This window comes from Carettochelys insculpta, chromosome 1, assembly GCF_033958435.1.
Source record: "Carettochelys insculpta isolate YL-2023 chromosome 1, ASM3395843v1, whole genome shotgun sequence".
Lineage (NCBI taxonomy): Eukaryota > Metazoa > Chordata > Testudines > Carettochelyidae > Carettochelys > Carettochelys insculpta.
In genome coordinates, this window is record NC_134137.1 from 205,537,925 (window position 1) to 205,554,829 (window position 16,905).

A 16,905-nucleotide genomic window follows, 5' to 3' on the forward strand; every position below is an offset into this window, starting at 1 on the left:
CCAACAACCGACAGCACACTGAGAAGGAACTGAGTGTGAGACAGGTTGGGCGGTACATATACTGGTCTCTATATCGATGCCACTGCAAGCGGCACTGCTCCGACCCAACAGCTACTGACTAGGGCAAAAAGCTTTCCGGCAACTGGGCATGCGCCAACGCTCACCCAGTTTGGAATGCCAATGAGCAATCACTCGAAGGACAGAGGGCTGGTTAGCTGTTATATGGAGTTGCTGGGATATGCATTAAGGGTCATGCCTCTGATGAAGTGGGTCTTTGCCCACAAAAGCTTCTGCTCCAACAAATCTGCTTGTCTACAAGGAGCCACAGGAATTCTTGTGTCCCCCCTGCCCCCAATAAGGACCCGATTCTCTCAGGACTATTCTATACTACAGAGTGAGGCTGGCATAACTACGTTGTTGAGGGACATGAAAAATGCCATGTACTCTGCTATTGAATTTAGCCAGCCTAAATGAAGGTAACTACTAGGCTGACAAAAGAATTCTGCCCACTTTAGCACTACCTGTTAGAAAAATGACTATTACAGTGATGGGAAAACCCCTTTTTTCATCATGCAGAGTGCTTACTCTCTAATACCGAAGCTGTGCCACAGTGGCATTTCTAGTGGAGACATACCTTCAGTCCCTAGGTATCAGATAATTTATATAATCATGGAAAGTGAAACTAAAACGCTACCAAATCAGAAAGATAGCATTTTACATTGACTTTACACGGCTACAAATGCCTACATAATGGGCAGTATCATGCAGAATCAACATCTTGACAAGGAAAAGAAAGGTGTGTTAGTTCATTTTAGTGAATACATGATAACCAACACATGGTAAAATCCTACTTTTATATGGGTTAGATAACTGAATGCTTCTGGAATCTATGGTTTACTTCAACCTGTTAATTCATGTTAAAAGTACAAACTGTCTTGTCTGCACTAGCATTTTACTTCACATCAGTTATAACATATTAAAAACATTATTTTTCCGAGTGAAGACAAGGCCTAAGATTTTTTTAAAGTCAATCAACTTCTTTCATGACACACAAAGGATATTGTTTATGCTGTATTTTACTTACCTTAACTTACTGCCATTTACCTTCTGTGGTAAATAGTCTTGGAGGGGCAGCAATGTTAGGCTGTAGCTTCACAAACAATAAACAATCCTGTAGCACATTAAGTTATGCCTACACTACAGTTTGTTGACAAAACTCATGGAGTGTCCACACTAAATATGTTTTCTGTCAACAGAACTCAGCACTCTTGCTGACAGCCTTCTGCCCCTTCCCAGTAAGGCAGAATGCCTCTCTCAACAGAATCTGTTGACACAAAAGCCATGTGGATGATCCAGGGGACCCTCTGTCACCACACAGGGCTTCCAGATCATCAGGCAGCCCTGTTTGTGGTGCTTCCAGATGGCTGTTTTGTCAACAGAGTGGATTGACAGAGCAATCCACTTTTGTGTGTGACCACAATCTGTTGACAGAAGTTTTTCTGGAAGACACAGCCTTAGAGACTAACAAATTTATTAGGTGTAAGACCCACTTCAGATGATGACGACAACGTGGGTGTCATCTGAAGAAGTGGATCCTACCCACGAAAGCTCATGACCTAATAAATGTATTGGCTTCTAAGTTTCAACACGACTGTTTGTTATTTGTCATTTACCTTGTTATTTAACATATCAAAATATGTTAGTATAAACATACCTCAAATGTTTATTCCAAGTAACAAATGTTTGTAGTTGCAGTTTATGCAAGGACTATTTTTGGAAAGTTGGATTCTTAGCTGATTAGTCACGAGGACATAAATTTGTCACTTATCGTTTTACAGAGGACATTAAATGCAAAAATGAAATATACTCACACTCCACCAATGACACGAATTGATCCAATTCCTTGGAAATCCTCATCACATCTAAAGAGTGCTGGGACATCATCAATGTTTTCAGACAGCTCTTTGGCCCAGCCTCCAAAGTGTTCTCTCTCATATATTACTATCTAGAAAATATGATTTGAAACAATGTATTCAGTACTTTAACTTTTAGTAATCTTAAATCTGACACAAGTAGTGCTGCATTATCCAGGAACACAATTTTTTTCTCAGCAGTCACCATGAGGGGAATTCTGTGCTGAGCATTACTGATAGACTTAACATTCTCCAGGATCCGGAGCAACCCTGATATGAATCTGGCAGCCTTAGCAAGCTGTCTAAGGGTTTGTCGACATAGAAAAGGTTACCAACATAACTATACCAATATAATTAAACACTAACTTCTATCTGAAGCCCCTGTTGGCATCAATAAGCATCCCATGACTCTCCTCTTGAAGCTTGCCAAAAACCAACAGGCACCTGTTGTCAGTGCTTATGCACCACCTCTAGATGCCAAAGATGATGGGAAGAAGTTCTACACCCAGCTGGATATGGCCCTGAAAGACACCCCCAAAGAAGACAAGATTATTCCCTTGGGGGACTTCCATGCCAGGGTCAGAAGAGACACAGAGCTCTGGCAGACCACCATTTGGAAAGAACGAGTCAGCAACAGCAAGTCCAGGGGAGTGCTCCTCCTTACGACACGTGCGGGACACGAGCTACTCATCATGAACACCCCGTTCCACCAGAAAAACAAATCGAAGATCTCACGGCAACATCCTCAAGGCACCGGCACCTCATAGACTATGTAATCGTCTGCACTCGGGATCAGCGTGATGTCCTTCTCATGCACGCAGTGACTAGAACTGATGACTGCCGGACTGATCGCCACCTTATTTGATCCACAATGGCGATTACGATGGTCACCAGGAAAGTCAGAGGAAACAGATCCGTCGAAAGATCAACGTACAAGGCTTGAAGGACCCCATCAGATGATGTGACCTCCAGATAGTGCTCCAAAGGAAGCTGCCGACAGTACACCCTGAAGATGTGGAAGAACACTGGTGTCACTTGAAAAACGCCATCATTGGAGCTTGTGGAGAAACCATTGGCTACCAGACCAGGAAGCATCAGGACTGGTTTAATGAAAATGATGTGGAAATTGAATGCTTGATTGAGGAAAAAAGGAAGCCTTTAGGAACTGGCAAAAAGACATCAATTGCATGACAAGAGAAAGAAGTGCATGCCAATGCCAAGGCCAAGGCAGAAAGGCAACATAAACAAGGACTTTGAAAAACCAGTGGTGGACTGAGAAAGCATGCAACCTCCAGCATCTCACAGACAATGATACAAGAGGTTTCTTCAATGCTACCAAAGCTGTTTAAGAACTGAGAAACCACAGAATCAATCCCCTGAGATCAAAGGATGGTACCCAACTCTTAAGACAATGAAGCCATTGCTTCTCACTAGAGGGAGCACTATAACGAGCTCCTGAACTGCCCCCTCCAGCAGGGTCCCAGAATCCCTTGATCAAATCCCTCAGCAATTGCCTAGAGACAATACTGCAACACTTCCTACCCTGAGTGAGGTCCAAACTGCCATCAAAGCGTGAAGCGCAACAAGGCAACCGGACCAGATGGAATCCCCACCGAAGTCTTCAAAGCAGGTGGGCCAGAACTCCACAAACAGCTCCACCTTCTGATTCTCAAGAGCTGAGATAGGGAGAAGATGCCACGAGATTTCAGAGACATACTGATTGTGTCGGACTGTGGAAACTATTGTGGCATCTCCCTCCTGGCAACAGCAGGGAAAATGTTACGTTGAACCCTCATAAAACAACCTCTGCCACACTCAGAAGAAATTCTCCCAGAAATCCCAGTGTGTCTTCTGAGCATTCTGAGAAACAGAGGACATGATCTTCACTGCCCGGCAACTGCAAGAAAAATGTAATGAATGCAACCACGCCTTTGACAGGAGTTTCATCGACCTGACCAAAGCATACCAGTCAGTCAATCGCAGAGCAGAGTGGACCATCCTCTCAAAGATCAGCTTTCCAAAAAATTCATTAGCATCTTCAGGCTGCTTCATGACAGCAAGACTGCCAGAGTACTGAACAATAATGGATTGTTTGAGGTCAAATTCCTTTGAGGTCAAAACAGGAGTCAAGCAAAGCTGCACCATTGCCCCATAATTGTTTTGCATCTTCATTGCCACGACCCTTCACCTCACTGCTGGCAAGCTCCAAGATGGTGTAAAGACCATCTACAGAATGAATGAGAATCTTTTCAGTTCCAGGAAACTGAAGGCTAAAAGCGAGACCTCCACAGTCTTGATCACGGAGCTACGGAATGCAGATGACAAAGTGGTCATTGCTCTTTCTCCCACAGACCTTCAGACTATCTTAAGTGCCTTTGCTGAAGCATATGAGAATCTCAGACTCACACTGAACACCAAAAAGACCAAGGTGCATTTCTTGATGCACACAAGAAAAGGAAACGTGGACAGTTGACTAAGGAGGTGTATAAACATACGGCTGGAGAATGCTGGGCAGTAATCAGGAAAGCGAAAGCACAATTGGAACTGCAGCTGTCCAGGGGTGTGAAGAGTAACAAGAAGGGTTTCTACAGGCATGTTAACAATAAATGGGTTATCGGAGAAGGTGTGGGGCCGTTACTGGATGAGGGAGGTAACCTACTAACAGATGATGCAGGAAAAGCTGAAGTACTCAATGCTTTTTCTGCCTCAGTCTTCACGGACAAAGTCAACTTCCACATGATGGTCCTAGACAATGCAGTATGGGAAGGAGGAGGGCAGCCATCTGTGGGGAAGGAACAAGTTCTGAGCTATCTAGAAAAACTAGATGTGCACAAGTCCATGGGTCTGGATTTAATGCACCCACGGGTACTGAGGGAATTGGCAGAGGTCATTGCTGAACCTTTGGCCATTACCCCGAAGACTCTTGGAGATTGGGGGAGATACCGGATGACTGGAAGAAGGCAAACCTAGTGCCCATCTTCAAAAAAAGGAAAGAAGGATAATCCAGGGAACTACAGACCAGTCAGCCTTACCTCAATCCCTGGGAAAATAATGGAGGGAACCCTCCAGGAATCCATTCTGGAGCACTTGGAAGAGGGGAAAGTGATCAAAAGTAGCCAACATGGATTCACCAGGAGCAAGTCCTGCTTGACCAATCTGATAAGCAATTTGAGTACTTCAGCTTTTCCTACATCATCTGTTACTAGGTTACCTCCCTCATCCAGTAACAGCCCCACATCTTCTCCGATAACCCATTTATTGTTAACATGCCTGTAGAAACCCTTCTTGTTACTCTTCACATCCCTTGACAGCTGCAGTTCCAATTGTGCTTTCGCTTTCTTGACTACTGCCCAGCATTCTCCAGCTGTATGTTTATACTCCTCTTCAGATGAGGTAACTGGCTCTGTGGACTTGGAGAAGTCAGTGGATGCGATATACCTTGACTTCAGCAAGGCTTTTGATACGGTCTCCCACAACATTCTTGTCTATAAGTTAAGGAAATATGGATTGGATCCTTGGACTATAAGATGAATAGAAAGCTGGCTAGATGGTCAGGCCCAATGGGTAGTGGTCAATGGCTCAATATCTGGATGGTGGCTGGTTTCAAGCAGAGTGCCGCAAGGCTCGGTTCTGGGGCCGGTGCTATTCATCATCTTTATTAATGACCTGCATGAGGGACTGGATTGCACCCTCAGCAAGTTTGCGAATGACACAAAACTAGGGGGAGAGGTAGATACATTGGAGGGTAGAGAGAGAATCCAGAGTGACCTGGATAAATTGGAGGACTGGGCCAAAAGAAATCTGACGTGGTTCAACAAGGAGAAGTGCAGAGTCCTGCACCTGGGGCAGAAAAATCCCAAGCATTGTTACAGGCTGGGAACCGACTGGCTCGACAGCAGTACAATGGAAAGGGACCTAGGGGTTATGGTGGATGAAAGGCTGGATATGAGTAAACAGTGTGCCCTTGTAGCCAAGAAGGCTAATGGCATACTAGGGTACAACAGGAGGAGCATTTCAAGTAGATCTAGAGAAGTAGTTATTCCCCTGTATTCGGCACTGGTGAGGACACATCTTGAATATTGTGTCCAGTTTTGGGCCCCAGTATAAAAAGAACGTGGATGTGCTGGAGCAGGTTAAGCAGAGGGCAACAAAAATGATTAAGGGGCTGGAGCACAAGACCTATGAGGATAGGCTGAGGGATTTGGGCTTGTTTAGTTGACAGAAGAGAAGACTTAGAGGTGATGTAATAGCAGCCTTCAACTTCCTGAAGGGGAGATCTAAAGAGGAGTGTGAGAAACTGTTCTCAGTGGTGTCAGGTGGCAGAACAAGAGTAAAAGTCTGAAGTTGAAGAGGAGAGGTGTAGGTTAGATATTAGGAAAGACTACTTCACCAGGAGGGTGGTGAAGTGTTGGAATGCGTTGCCTAGAGAGGTAGTGGATTCTCCATCCATTGAGGTTTTTAAGTCCCAGCTGAACAAGGTCCTGGCTGGGATAACTTAGTGGGGGTTGATCCTGCTTGAAGTAGGGGGGCTGGACTAGATGACCTCCTGAGGTCCCTTCCAGCCCTATGATTCTATGATAAGGCGTTCCATCAGCCTTCACCAATGGGACAGTCTCATGCACCTTCTATTGAAGCCAATGGAGAACTGCTGGAAAATGTGGCGAACTTCCTATACCTTGGAAGTCATCTTTCCACTCAAGTCGACACTGATGCAGAAGTCCAGCATCATCTGAGCAGTGCAAGTTCTGCTTTCACCCTGAGACAAAGGGTCTTTGAAAACTGGAACGTCTATCACAAGACAAAGCTCTTTGTATGCCATTCAGTGGTTGTGCCAACACTACTATATGCATGTGAAACCTGAACAAATGTAATTTGAAGGCACTTGAACAATATCATCAATGTTGCCTCAGAAAAATCCTAAATATCTCTTGGGAGGATAGGCGCATGAACACTAGTGTCCTGGATGAGTCGAACATGACCAGCATTGAAGCCATTATCATTCATCAACAGCTTCATTGAACTGGTCACGTGGTTCGGATATCTGATCAGCACTCTCAAAAACAGATTCTGTTTTCTGAATTGGAGGAAAGACAGAGGTGCGCTGAGGGCCAGCAGAAGCAGTATACAGACATGCTAAAGGAACATATGAAAAAGTGCAGCATCGGTGCTGACACTTGGGAGAACCTTGCCCAAGACCATTCACAGTGGAGAATAGTAATCCATGAGGGGATGGTGCAATTTGAGAGGTCCCATCCCAGTGCAGATGAGGAGAGGCAGAGAAGAACATCAAAAATTACCCTGCACCCCTTCAACAGCTACCAACCCCTACTGCTTCTCTGATAAGATCTGTGGCTCCAGAATTAGTCTGATCAGCCATCAAAGGACTCACAAATAGGAGGGCAACATGAAGACATCCTACTCATTAGCAAGTGACCACCAAGAGAAGATGTGTGAACACCTATATACAAGCAACTGTGGCCACATGTGCAGCTATGCCCAGTATAATTAAAACAGTACAGTCATGCTGAAAATTTTCTGAGAAGCACTAGATAAAGGCAGCTTCCCCAGGTCATTTGGAATCCTCGCAGTGCTATGCTTCTCCATGCTGCCTTCACCAACGCTTGCAAAAATGTTCTCAGAGAGAACTCTTATGACAGGATTCCTTGAATCCTGTACCACAGAAATTTATGGGAAGTTGGATCTGAGGCTTTTAGAGCTCCTTTATGCTGCTCCCCTTTTCATTCAGCATAAAGAAGCAAGCACTGTAGGAGGTTAGTTATATGGGCCCATGCTCCTCCAATATTTTCAAATGTGGGCCTGGCTCCATCAGTGTTAGGTCTTATATTTTTAGAGCTGTTCACACCATAGGGCAGAACAGAGCAACCACCCCAGTGCCTGCCCTTCAGGGGAATTTGGGGTCCAGGAGACCTGGAGGACTATTGAGTGGTCTGGCGTCAGCATCAGAGAGTGACCAGGCCCCACAATTTGCTCTGTTCTGCATCTTTCTGCCCCACTCCCTCTCCCCAATCATTCCACCTCTTCCCCCAAGCTTCTGCCCCTGCCCTGTGTCTTTCCTACTTCCACCCTCTCCCTGACCAACACTGGGAACCAGCAGGGTAGGGCAAAATGCAGCACTGCCCACTGGGGCCAGGTCAGTCTCTGCCACCAGTACTAGGCCCCCCACTATCTCCTCAAGCCACCCTGGAATCCATGTGTCCCTGAGGTGCAGGGCCCAGTGCGGCTGCCTGGACCCTTTCCGGGCATCACCAAAAATCACACAAGCCTGGTGCCCATGGCAAGCAGAGGTGAGACTCGAACCCCATATATTTCATATCCATGAAATGCTCTAGGACACAGGTCAGTAACCCCTGGCACAGGTGCCAAAAATGGCATGAGAGCCGATTTTCATCAGCACGTGAAGCAGGAGCTCAGTCCCACCCCTGATCCGTCATGCAGCCAGGACCGTGCTCAAAGCCATGTCACCTGTGGATTAACAAAAGACCAGCTAATGCTACCAGCCACTGCCTAAATGGTAATGCTTTGCACCTTAATGTATTTTTTAATAAAGCTGTTGTAAGTAGGACTGTTATTGGCTTTAAAAAGTATCACTGGCAGTTCCACTGGCACTCAGACGTACACAGAGGTCAAAAGCTCAAATTTTGGCACATCACCTCGGAAAGGCTGCTGACCCCTGCTCTAGGTGCACAGAGCTCCATTTTAGCTAAGTGGTAATGACGCACTAAGCCTGATCCAGCATATAATATCCAAGACCCTCCTCAGCCAAACAACCTGTGCTGAAGGATCTACACTAAACAGCCATGCATATACGAAGGAAGCAATCTCCACTGGAAGTGCAGCTGAAAAACAAAAAGAAAATAAAAAAAAAGGGCATGGCGGGGGGGAGTTTGTTGGGCTTTGAAGAGCCATGTGAGTGCAAGAAAAATCCATGGGTTCCTTACCTCTTGCACTACGCGGTTCCTCATTCTGGACCCTTCATCATCATCACATGCACTATATGCTGGAGTAACACCATTCTGTCAGTATGGCTTTAGCATGCAATTGGCCAGGCTACATTTTTTTAAACAAGCTAACTGGGGCCATGTGTTTCTGTGGCAAAGAGGAGGGGGGAAGGACTTATATTTCCTCTCTCTTATTTTCTGAATATGGTGAAATAGACATTTGACTTTTGTTCACCGATGCCTGTGGATGTGTCAGCCAGGAGAAACTTATTTCACATTGTAGCTCCTTTAAAATTCTCCTCCAGATAACACTTACCTTGGGGGAAAAAAAACCCTGCCACTGCTTTTGTCTCACAAAGCATGAGTGACTCCTGGGCTTAGGAAGCAGGAAGACACAGAATGCCTAATCTGATATTCCACAGAGAATGAAGGGGTATTTCACTTCCTCGGAAAAGACAGTCTTAAATGAGGGCCAATTTTTACTTGTAGTGTGTTCGGTGCTTACCTTAACATCCATAGGCATTTGCACTTTTAGTCCTCCCTAAGACAGAAAACACATAATTACATACAATCTGAAATTATATGTCTATATGTGTACATTTCATAACCCTAGAAGACTATCCACTTCTTGCAGCTATACTAGCTGAATCTAGTCTTTGCTGAATGTAACTGAGATTTAAATACACTGATAATTCACATAACCAAGAAAAGACTAAGAATAATCTAGAAAAAGAAGGTTTTTATGAGCCTCAGCATCAAAAAATAAAACACTTTTTACATGTTTGTCTTGTGGATCAAAGTATTTACTACCGTGTACTACGGAGTTAAGTATCGATTACTTATTTGTCATCCACTTATACCACTGATCAGTTTTTTAAAAAAAAATTAAATAATTTTTCCAACTATCACATATTACAAGTTTTTAAAGCAATAGGGATCATACACCAAAAATATATTAACATAAACACTTATTGAATTAGAACAGGATTAAATTCCCAGGAATGAGAACAATGTAAGCCATATACAGCAAACTCTTTCATATTCAGCATTCTATCATCAGGAACTCTCAAATAACTGGCATTTTAACCATAAGTAAATTTTAGTTGTGTTTTCCATAAGTACAGTACAGTGGAACAGAAATAAATACAGCAAATACAGTATAAGTTTACAGTATACACTACTACTGTTCCTAGTAAATAAAGTACTCTGCATACATTTTTATTTGTTTCTTAATACCTCATCTTGTTTTTGTTTAGTGTTATCCATTGGTAGGTACAACCCTCTATTATCCAGATTATTTGATATTTGAATATCTGGCAACTTTCCAGTCCCAGGGCTACCAGATACCAAAGAGCTTACAGTACGAAGTGAGGGAGAAAAGGGAGGCAATATGGCATAAGAATAATACTGGAAATGGTAGTCAAGCAATGTTATAATCCTTCAACGTATTTGGAGAATGGGAGGGTGTAGTGGGGCAGAGTGGCGGCCCACTAACTTGGAGGGGGAGGAACTCATCCAGGAGCCATTTTGTACTGAGCCTGACCCCTCCCAGTCACCTGACTGGAAGTCAAAGAGACCAGGACAGGACTAGAAAAGCCCAGCCTCCAAAGGAGCCAGAGGACAGCTCTGTGCTGCCAGCCTGGGAGGCTGAGGACCCGCCGAGTGAGGCCAAAGCCTGGATTGGCCTGCCTGGGCACCTGCTGGTCCTGGCATCCTGTGGACCCCAGCGGAACCTGCCTGAGGCAGAAGATGAGCCAGACCCAGAGGACCAACCTGAATACCAGTCTTGGCCCGCATGCCGAGCTAGGCTGAGGCAGCAGGAACTACAGGCCACAAAGACGTGTATCGGGCCACCCGGACCCCAGCTGGACCTGGAACCCCATGAGTCCTGAGAAATTGACTGGACCCTGGGTATGTGCCGAGGGGGAGACCAGGGGGTAATGTGGGCTGTTAAAATCTGTGTGTCAGTGTGTTGCGGTGTGGGTTCTCCACTGACTCTTGCAGCGCTGCAACAAGGGCCCCTGGGCTGGGATGTAGGTGGAGTGGGCAGGCCCGTGTACCTCCTGCTCCCATCTGCCAGATGGCAGTCCCCACCCCGCCGCCCACCAGCGCAGGTGAAGTATCTATGCAGGTCTTGGAATCGTGCGAACTGGGTTGGTTGCCCAGCCCTGAGCTAGGGCTGGGACTCTCCTGAGCGAGGATGCAACTTAAGTGTGTTTGCTGCCCCACCCTGCACCAGGGCCTGGGCTCTCTTGGCTGTTTGCCTCCCTCCCCCTCCCACAGGGCCTGGGCCTTCTGAGACTGTTGGTTTGTTGTCCCGCCCTGAGCTAGGTCCCAGGCTGTCCGAGACTTGAGCTATTTTCCCCAGACTGAGACTGTTTGTTTGCTGCCCTGCCCTGAACTAGGGCTTGGGGCCCTCCTGAGACTGCGTGTTGCGTTGCCCCACCCTGAGCTAGGGCCTGGGCATATCAAGAGCATCAGGGCGCTGCCCTGATGTAGGGCTAGGCCCTGACTTGAGTTGATTTCCCCAGGGCCTCCCTGAAGTAAGGCTGGGCCCCTGAACTGTCAACTCTCACCCACCTGAAGCAAGCAGCTCACCACCACCACATCTGAAGTGCGGACGGACTGAATATCCAGAACTGAATCCAAACTTTGTATCTATAAAAGATCATGCCTACAGGCTACATCCAGAACTCCTGAACATGGGGAGTGTGAAATCCCAATTTTAACTTTTTCAAATCTTTGACTTTTACGACTTAACCCACTAGAGAAAGGTATGAGATGAAAACATGCACCCAGTGTGAAGTAGTACAGATTGAACCTTTCTAATCTGGCACTCTCTTGTCCAGCCACAGCTGTAATCCGTCATGATTTTTGTTAGCTGGACAGCCATTTATAATGGGCGTGGCCGAGATTTCTGTGGTCACATAAAGTTAGTTTACAGTCCTGGCGCTGAGTGTGCTGTGCTGTTATGTAGCTGTAATTTACGCCTAAATGTCTTCTAAGAGCCCGGAAAGCAGTGGAAGAGTTGGTAGTACTGTTAGACAAAAGTGACCTCCCATGGTCTGGTAAATTCTCTGGGCTGGCACCGGTCAAGTCCCAAGGATGCCAGACTACAGAGGTTCAACCTGTATATCCTTCCCAGCCATATTTGGGAGCTCTAAATGCACAGATGTGGGAGTGTAGGAACTTTTAGGATGAATGGCAAATGAACTGTAATATTCAGTGACATGACATGCATGTTGCACACGCAAAAATCTCCACAGAACTGTAAACAGCATATTCAACTCAAAGTTATCTTTGGACCAAATCATTAAAAGTGGGGCCCATTCAGAGAATTACAACTTCCTCACCATTTTTAGGGGACGCAAAGATTTCACATCTGTTGTAGAAATTTCAGATGGGGAGTTTCCTTCTTCCAAAACCATCATCTCTCCTTTGTAATTAAGGTCTGAATAGGCAAGCCACCTAACAGCAACGAGGAGGAAAAAAAGACATTTATTCCGACGAATTATATTAAAAGCACACATTTTTTTTCTTGATTGTACCCATCAGGACTAGAATATATGCACCAGATACATGCAGTAATTTTATTCAAAATATTTTTAACATTAGGATTTTGAATCTATTGCTACAACCTTACAAAATTCACGTAAGATTTCTTAAATGTCTAACCCAGAAGAAATGAGACTAGAAAACATTTGTCACTTATCATAAAAGGCCATCTTGCTCCTCTATGAATAAGCAAAACAAAGATTACTACTGAGGACTACAATTTCCTGAGACCAACACATGCATTAAATCTTTGCATTGACTCTACTGGGCTTTGCATCAGACTTGTTAGAATATGTTCATTCACTACAGTTATTTGCAAAGCTGGAGCTCTTATTTTGATATTAAGACCTTTGAAGCATGGCTCCCTCTTTCACACTGCATGTCAAAAGGAAGTGTCTGTAAGAATGAGAAGGGAAAAGTTTAGGTGGTGGGATATGAGACTAATGGACAGTGACGGAGAATGGAGGTGAGGCTTATATGCATGGGGAACATCAAGTGTTTAAAACTTGCTACCTCGCAAAATGTGAGCAATTAACAGTTAGTCTAGATATGACACTTTTCCCTCACCTCCTGGCTTTATAACTGACTTTTAATTTTTTTCTCCAAACTTTAGACAAGATTCTGCGTGAGGATCAAAAGTGGTGCAAGAAACTTCAGGAAAACTGGGTTCAGAATTGGAAGCTAGCTTCAAACCTAACCATGGAGTAGCTCCTGTCCCTCCATAATGATTCTGGAAAAGCGGAAAACGTACCACTTTAGAATGCTCGGACCTGGAAGTTCTGTGCACTAACATGACATATTTCCCCTCTCCTGAACACACAAAGTACTGGACTGGTGAGTGAGTCTGGGTTTGGATCATATTGCACAGCTCTTCTGATTAGCCATGGAGAAAATAAGGGTACAGTTGCCACTTTACGAGTGCTTAAATGAAGCAGTATTTGTTTTCTGCAATTCAGTCACATAGGCTATGTCTACACTTGCCCCAGGGTGAGGGGAATTACTAATGAAGTGCTGCAATGAATATGCAGCACTTCATTAGGCAAATTCTACCCCCCAGCTACTTCAAAGTGCTGGCATGCCATGTAGCCACGGGCACTTTGACGTACCCGTGCTACTTCCAAGTGCTTTGTAAAGTTTGACACTTTGAAGTTGCCCCGGGGAGAATTTGCCTAACGAAGTGCTGCATATTCATTGCAGCACTTCATTAGTAATCTCCCATCACCCTGATTATCATGCCCCCTTTGAAGAAGGGGGCAAGTGTAGACATAGCCCTAGTTACGCTTTTAACAATGTGGTTGAGTACAAGGACACTACTGGTCTCCAGTGAACAAGAAGTTAACTTTAGCAGTGCTTCCTGCTCTGCTTATACAGGTGCTCAAGAAAAGGTTTACAAGACTGGTTGACAGCGGAACAGAGCAAAAATCCCTTTGTGAAAGTCAGGCTCCACACCAAGGGATGAAAACTGGGCTGAAACGTAAACTTATTTTTTATAAATATTATGCCTTCAGAAAAGTCCTTGTTGACTTCAAGTGTCTTTCCCCTGCTATGGCATTCCACTACCTTACAAAATACTAGCAAAAAGTTCAATACTCACACTCCTGACTTGACAGTTAGGTAAAAGGTGCTTTTAACATCCAGTTCTCCTAAATTGGCAATTGCACTCTGTATGCAAATCGGAAACTCCTCTGAGCCAGCTGGCGGGCAAAACACTATTTCTGGAATGCTGCAATCCTGCAGAAACAAATCAGACTGTAAAGGTTATCTATATTTGGAAAGTTTGCCAATACTGCTAGAAACACAGGCACTTCCTTTTTAAGCTACATTTACTTGGATTCTGCAGAATAGTACAACTTTTTAAAAATTAAGGTTGGAATTTTCAGAGTCCTGGTGGAGTCAGACCTCCAACATCTACTCACTTCCCATGGGAGTTTAAGCTCCTAATTCTTGTGGACTCTGAAAATCTCAGCCTAGATAAGCTTCCATTAAATTGTATTTACCAACAGAAGAGGTCACTATTTATATAGCATTTCTGACTCCTTGGTTCTCAAACTTTATGATGAAAATACTGAAGTCAACTGATTGACATATTATGCTATTATCATTTTACTACATCTGGGTTCAGTGGTGTTTTCTAATTATAGTAAGTATTGATTTAAGAATGGCATACACACATCTCCTTTTCAGTCTCATAATACATTCAGTAATTATGACTGTGTACACACACACAAGACTGCAACGTTATATTAAATATATCTAAAATAAAATACAAGGTTAACTGCACAGTTTGCAATCGGGCATGTGTGCTGATGAGCAGCTGAATGCCTAGTGCATTGTAATTTACATCCACGAAGGAAAAAAGATTCCAAGTTTAATATTTCATACCAGTCCAGATTCCAGTTCAGGAAAGAATTTAAGCACATGCTTAAGTCCATCTTTATTTCAGTAATTGATGCAAATTTTCTGGGTCATTATAGGGGCTCTTTTGCATACTTGGCTTAATCTAATTCTTGACTCTCCCCCCTCCTCCACCTCTCTACTCTCTGATTTGCTCATCTTGATAATTTTTTTTTTCTGATTTGTCAACCTTGATTTCTATTTTTGGTTCTCTGTACCTTAAATATTGAGTCTGTTCTGGTATGGCTATGGTCTGAACAAGTGGGCTCACCTAATAAATTATTTTGTTAGTCTTTCAAGTGCTACTTGACTGCTTGTTTGTTTTGATAGTATATAGACTAGCACAGCTTCCTCTCCGTTACTTTATTTCAGGAGGAGCTTCAACCGTGTTCAACTTCAACTATGAGTAACTTTTGGATTTCACTGAAACTGAAGGGTGCATTGACCTCTCCTGAGTAAGAATTCTCCGTTGGAAAGAGGCTCCAATTATAACTACTTCAGAAATGTATTTCAGACTGCCTGTCATTAAGTTTTTCAATACATATTGACTTATGCCCTCAAACGCTATAATGTCAATTTTATGTCAGTTTAAATAAAAGGGCAGTATTCCAGAAAAAGGCAAAGAAAGTGAAAACTATAATAAATATTTCCCATGCCAGGTAGTTACCTAATGCTTTTTGTTTATGCAGTACATGTTGAGATAGGGGCACTAGGATTTTGTCATTGGAGCTCCTGTCCACTAACCTGTCACTTTTGGATAAGGGCTTGCCAAGCCTCACAGTTCTTCCCAAGAAATACGGAAAGCTTGTGTTGAAATTACTGTAGTTAAAGACATGTAAAACGTAGCAACAGTGGTGTTTTTGTTTCTTTAAATGACACAGTGTAACTCAACATAAGGTTTCCTCTTAGGCCCTGACTCAGCAAAGTAGTTAAGCACCTGCTCAATTCACACTGAAACAAAAGGGAGTTAACTAGGGCTTTAAAAGCTTGGCATGTACTTAAGTATTCTGCTCAGGTTAGACCATCAAGGGTGAAACACTCTTCCCTACCCTGGACCAGTTATCTCGGATCAAACTGGGAAGATTTCTTGTGACACAGGCATAGCATAAGTACAACTGTTCTCTGAAGACCCTCTCACAGCCATTGGATGCAAGAGGGGTAAGTAAAAAACTGCAGAGGCTGTAGGCATTTTTGCGGTCCATAGGGACAGGAAGGCCTGATGTAACCTCTCCTCCCCTGCCCAGGTTACCTAAGGCAGGTAAGTTGATCGTAGACACACAGTTCTAGCTATGGTAACTGTGTAGCTAGAACAGACTTACCAGGACATCTTCATAGAGGGAGGTCGATGGGAGAAACTCTCCCATCAACCTCCTTAACCCGCCCAAGATTGAGGAGCACAAGGGTCGACTGCCAACCTCAGATAGTTCAATTTCACACACCTCTACCAGGTGCGTGAAATCAAACTCTGCAATATTGATCCTGACTGGGTCAAATCTTCTGTCTAGTCTAGACATACCCTTTATAAGGCCATGGACTGTGCCAGCCTCCAGAGAAGTCTAGGATCAGGATACATCTCAATTGTACTCAGGACTGGAAGGCTCTAGACAGGTTTCACTGAGGCAGTAACAAAATATCCAAAAATAAACGCAAGCCTCTCTTACAAATGCACAAAGTTACTTAGTTATTGGACTGTAAGCAATAAAGTAGTAATTCTGGTAAAGTTACTTCAGGGAAATGTTATGTCACATTCCCCAAGAGGCCCATAGTACAGTAACATAATACATTAGCAATGCTCTCACACATTTCCTCTGTATTGTACCCAGCAAACAATGTACAGTATTTGTTTTCATCAACAAAAAGTTCCAATACCATGTGTTTATATCAGAAGATCAACACCAGAAAGTAATGATAAAAAATTGCCAGTACAATATTACCTTACAGCATATTGCTAAAGAAACAACTTTCATGTTTCCGGCTCTAAACATACAGCTTAAGAGGTAAAAAATCCAAATTGTAGAAGGATTGTATGCTCATGCAAACTACAGTGAAGAGATGTTTTCTGGGGCTCATGTTTTCTGCTACAA

General features: G+C 43.9%; 1 protein-coding gene across 2 annotated transcripts in view; it reads right to left on the bottom strand.

Moving 5' to 3' along the window:
* Nucleotides 1-16,905, bottom strand: part of CRYBG3 (crystallin beta-gamma domain containing 3) — a 175,737-nt gene that overhangs the window by 54,432 nt on the left and 104,400 nt on the right. For both annotated transcript variants that reach the window (XR_012646076.1, XM_074998308.1), the window contains exons 8-11: nt 14,022-14,158; nt 12,226-12,340; nt 9,378-9,413; nt 1,872-2,005 (exon numbers count right to left, since the gene is read on the bottom strand). Coding sequence is in view for 1 of the 2 variants with exons in the window: in XM_074998308.1 (XP_074854409.1) it covers nt 1,872-2,005; nt 9,378-9,413; nt 12,226-12,340; nt 14,022-14,158 (422 nt within the window). In the remaining variant the exon portion in view is untranslated. The remainder of the gene's footprint in view (nt 1-1,871; nt 2,006-9,377; nt 9,414-12,225; nt 12,341-14,021; nt 14,159-16,905) is intronic.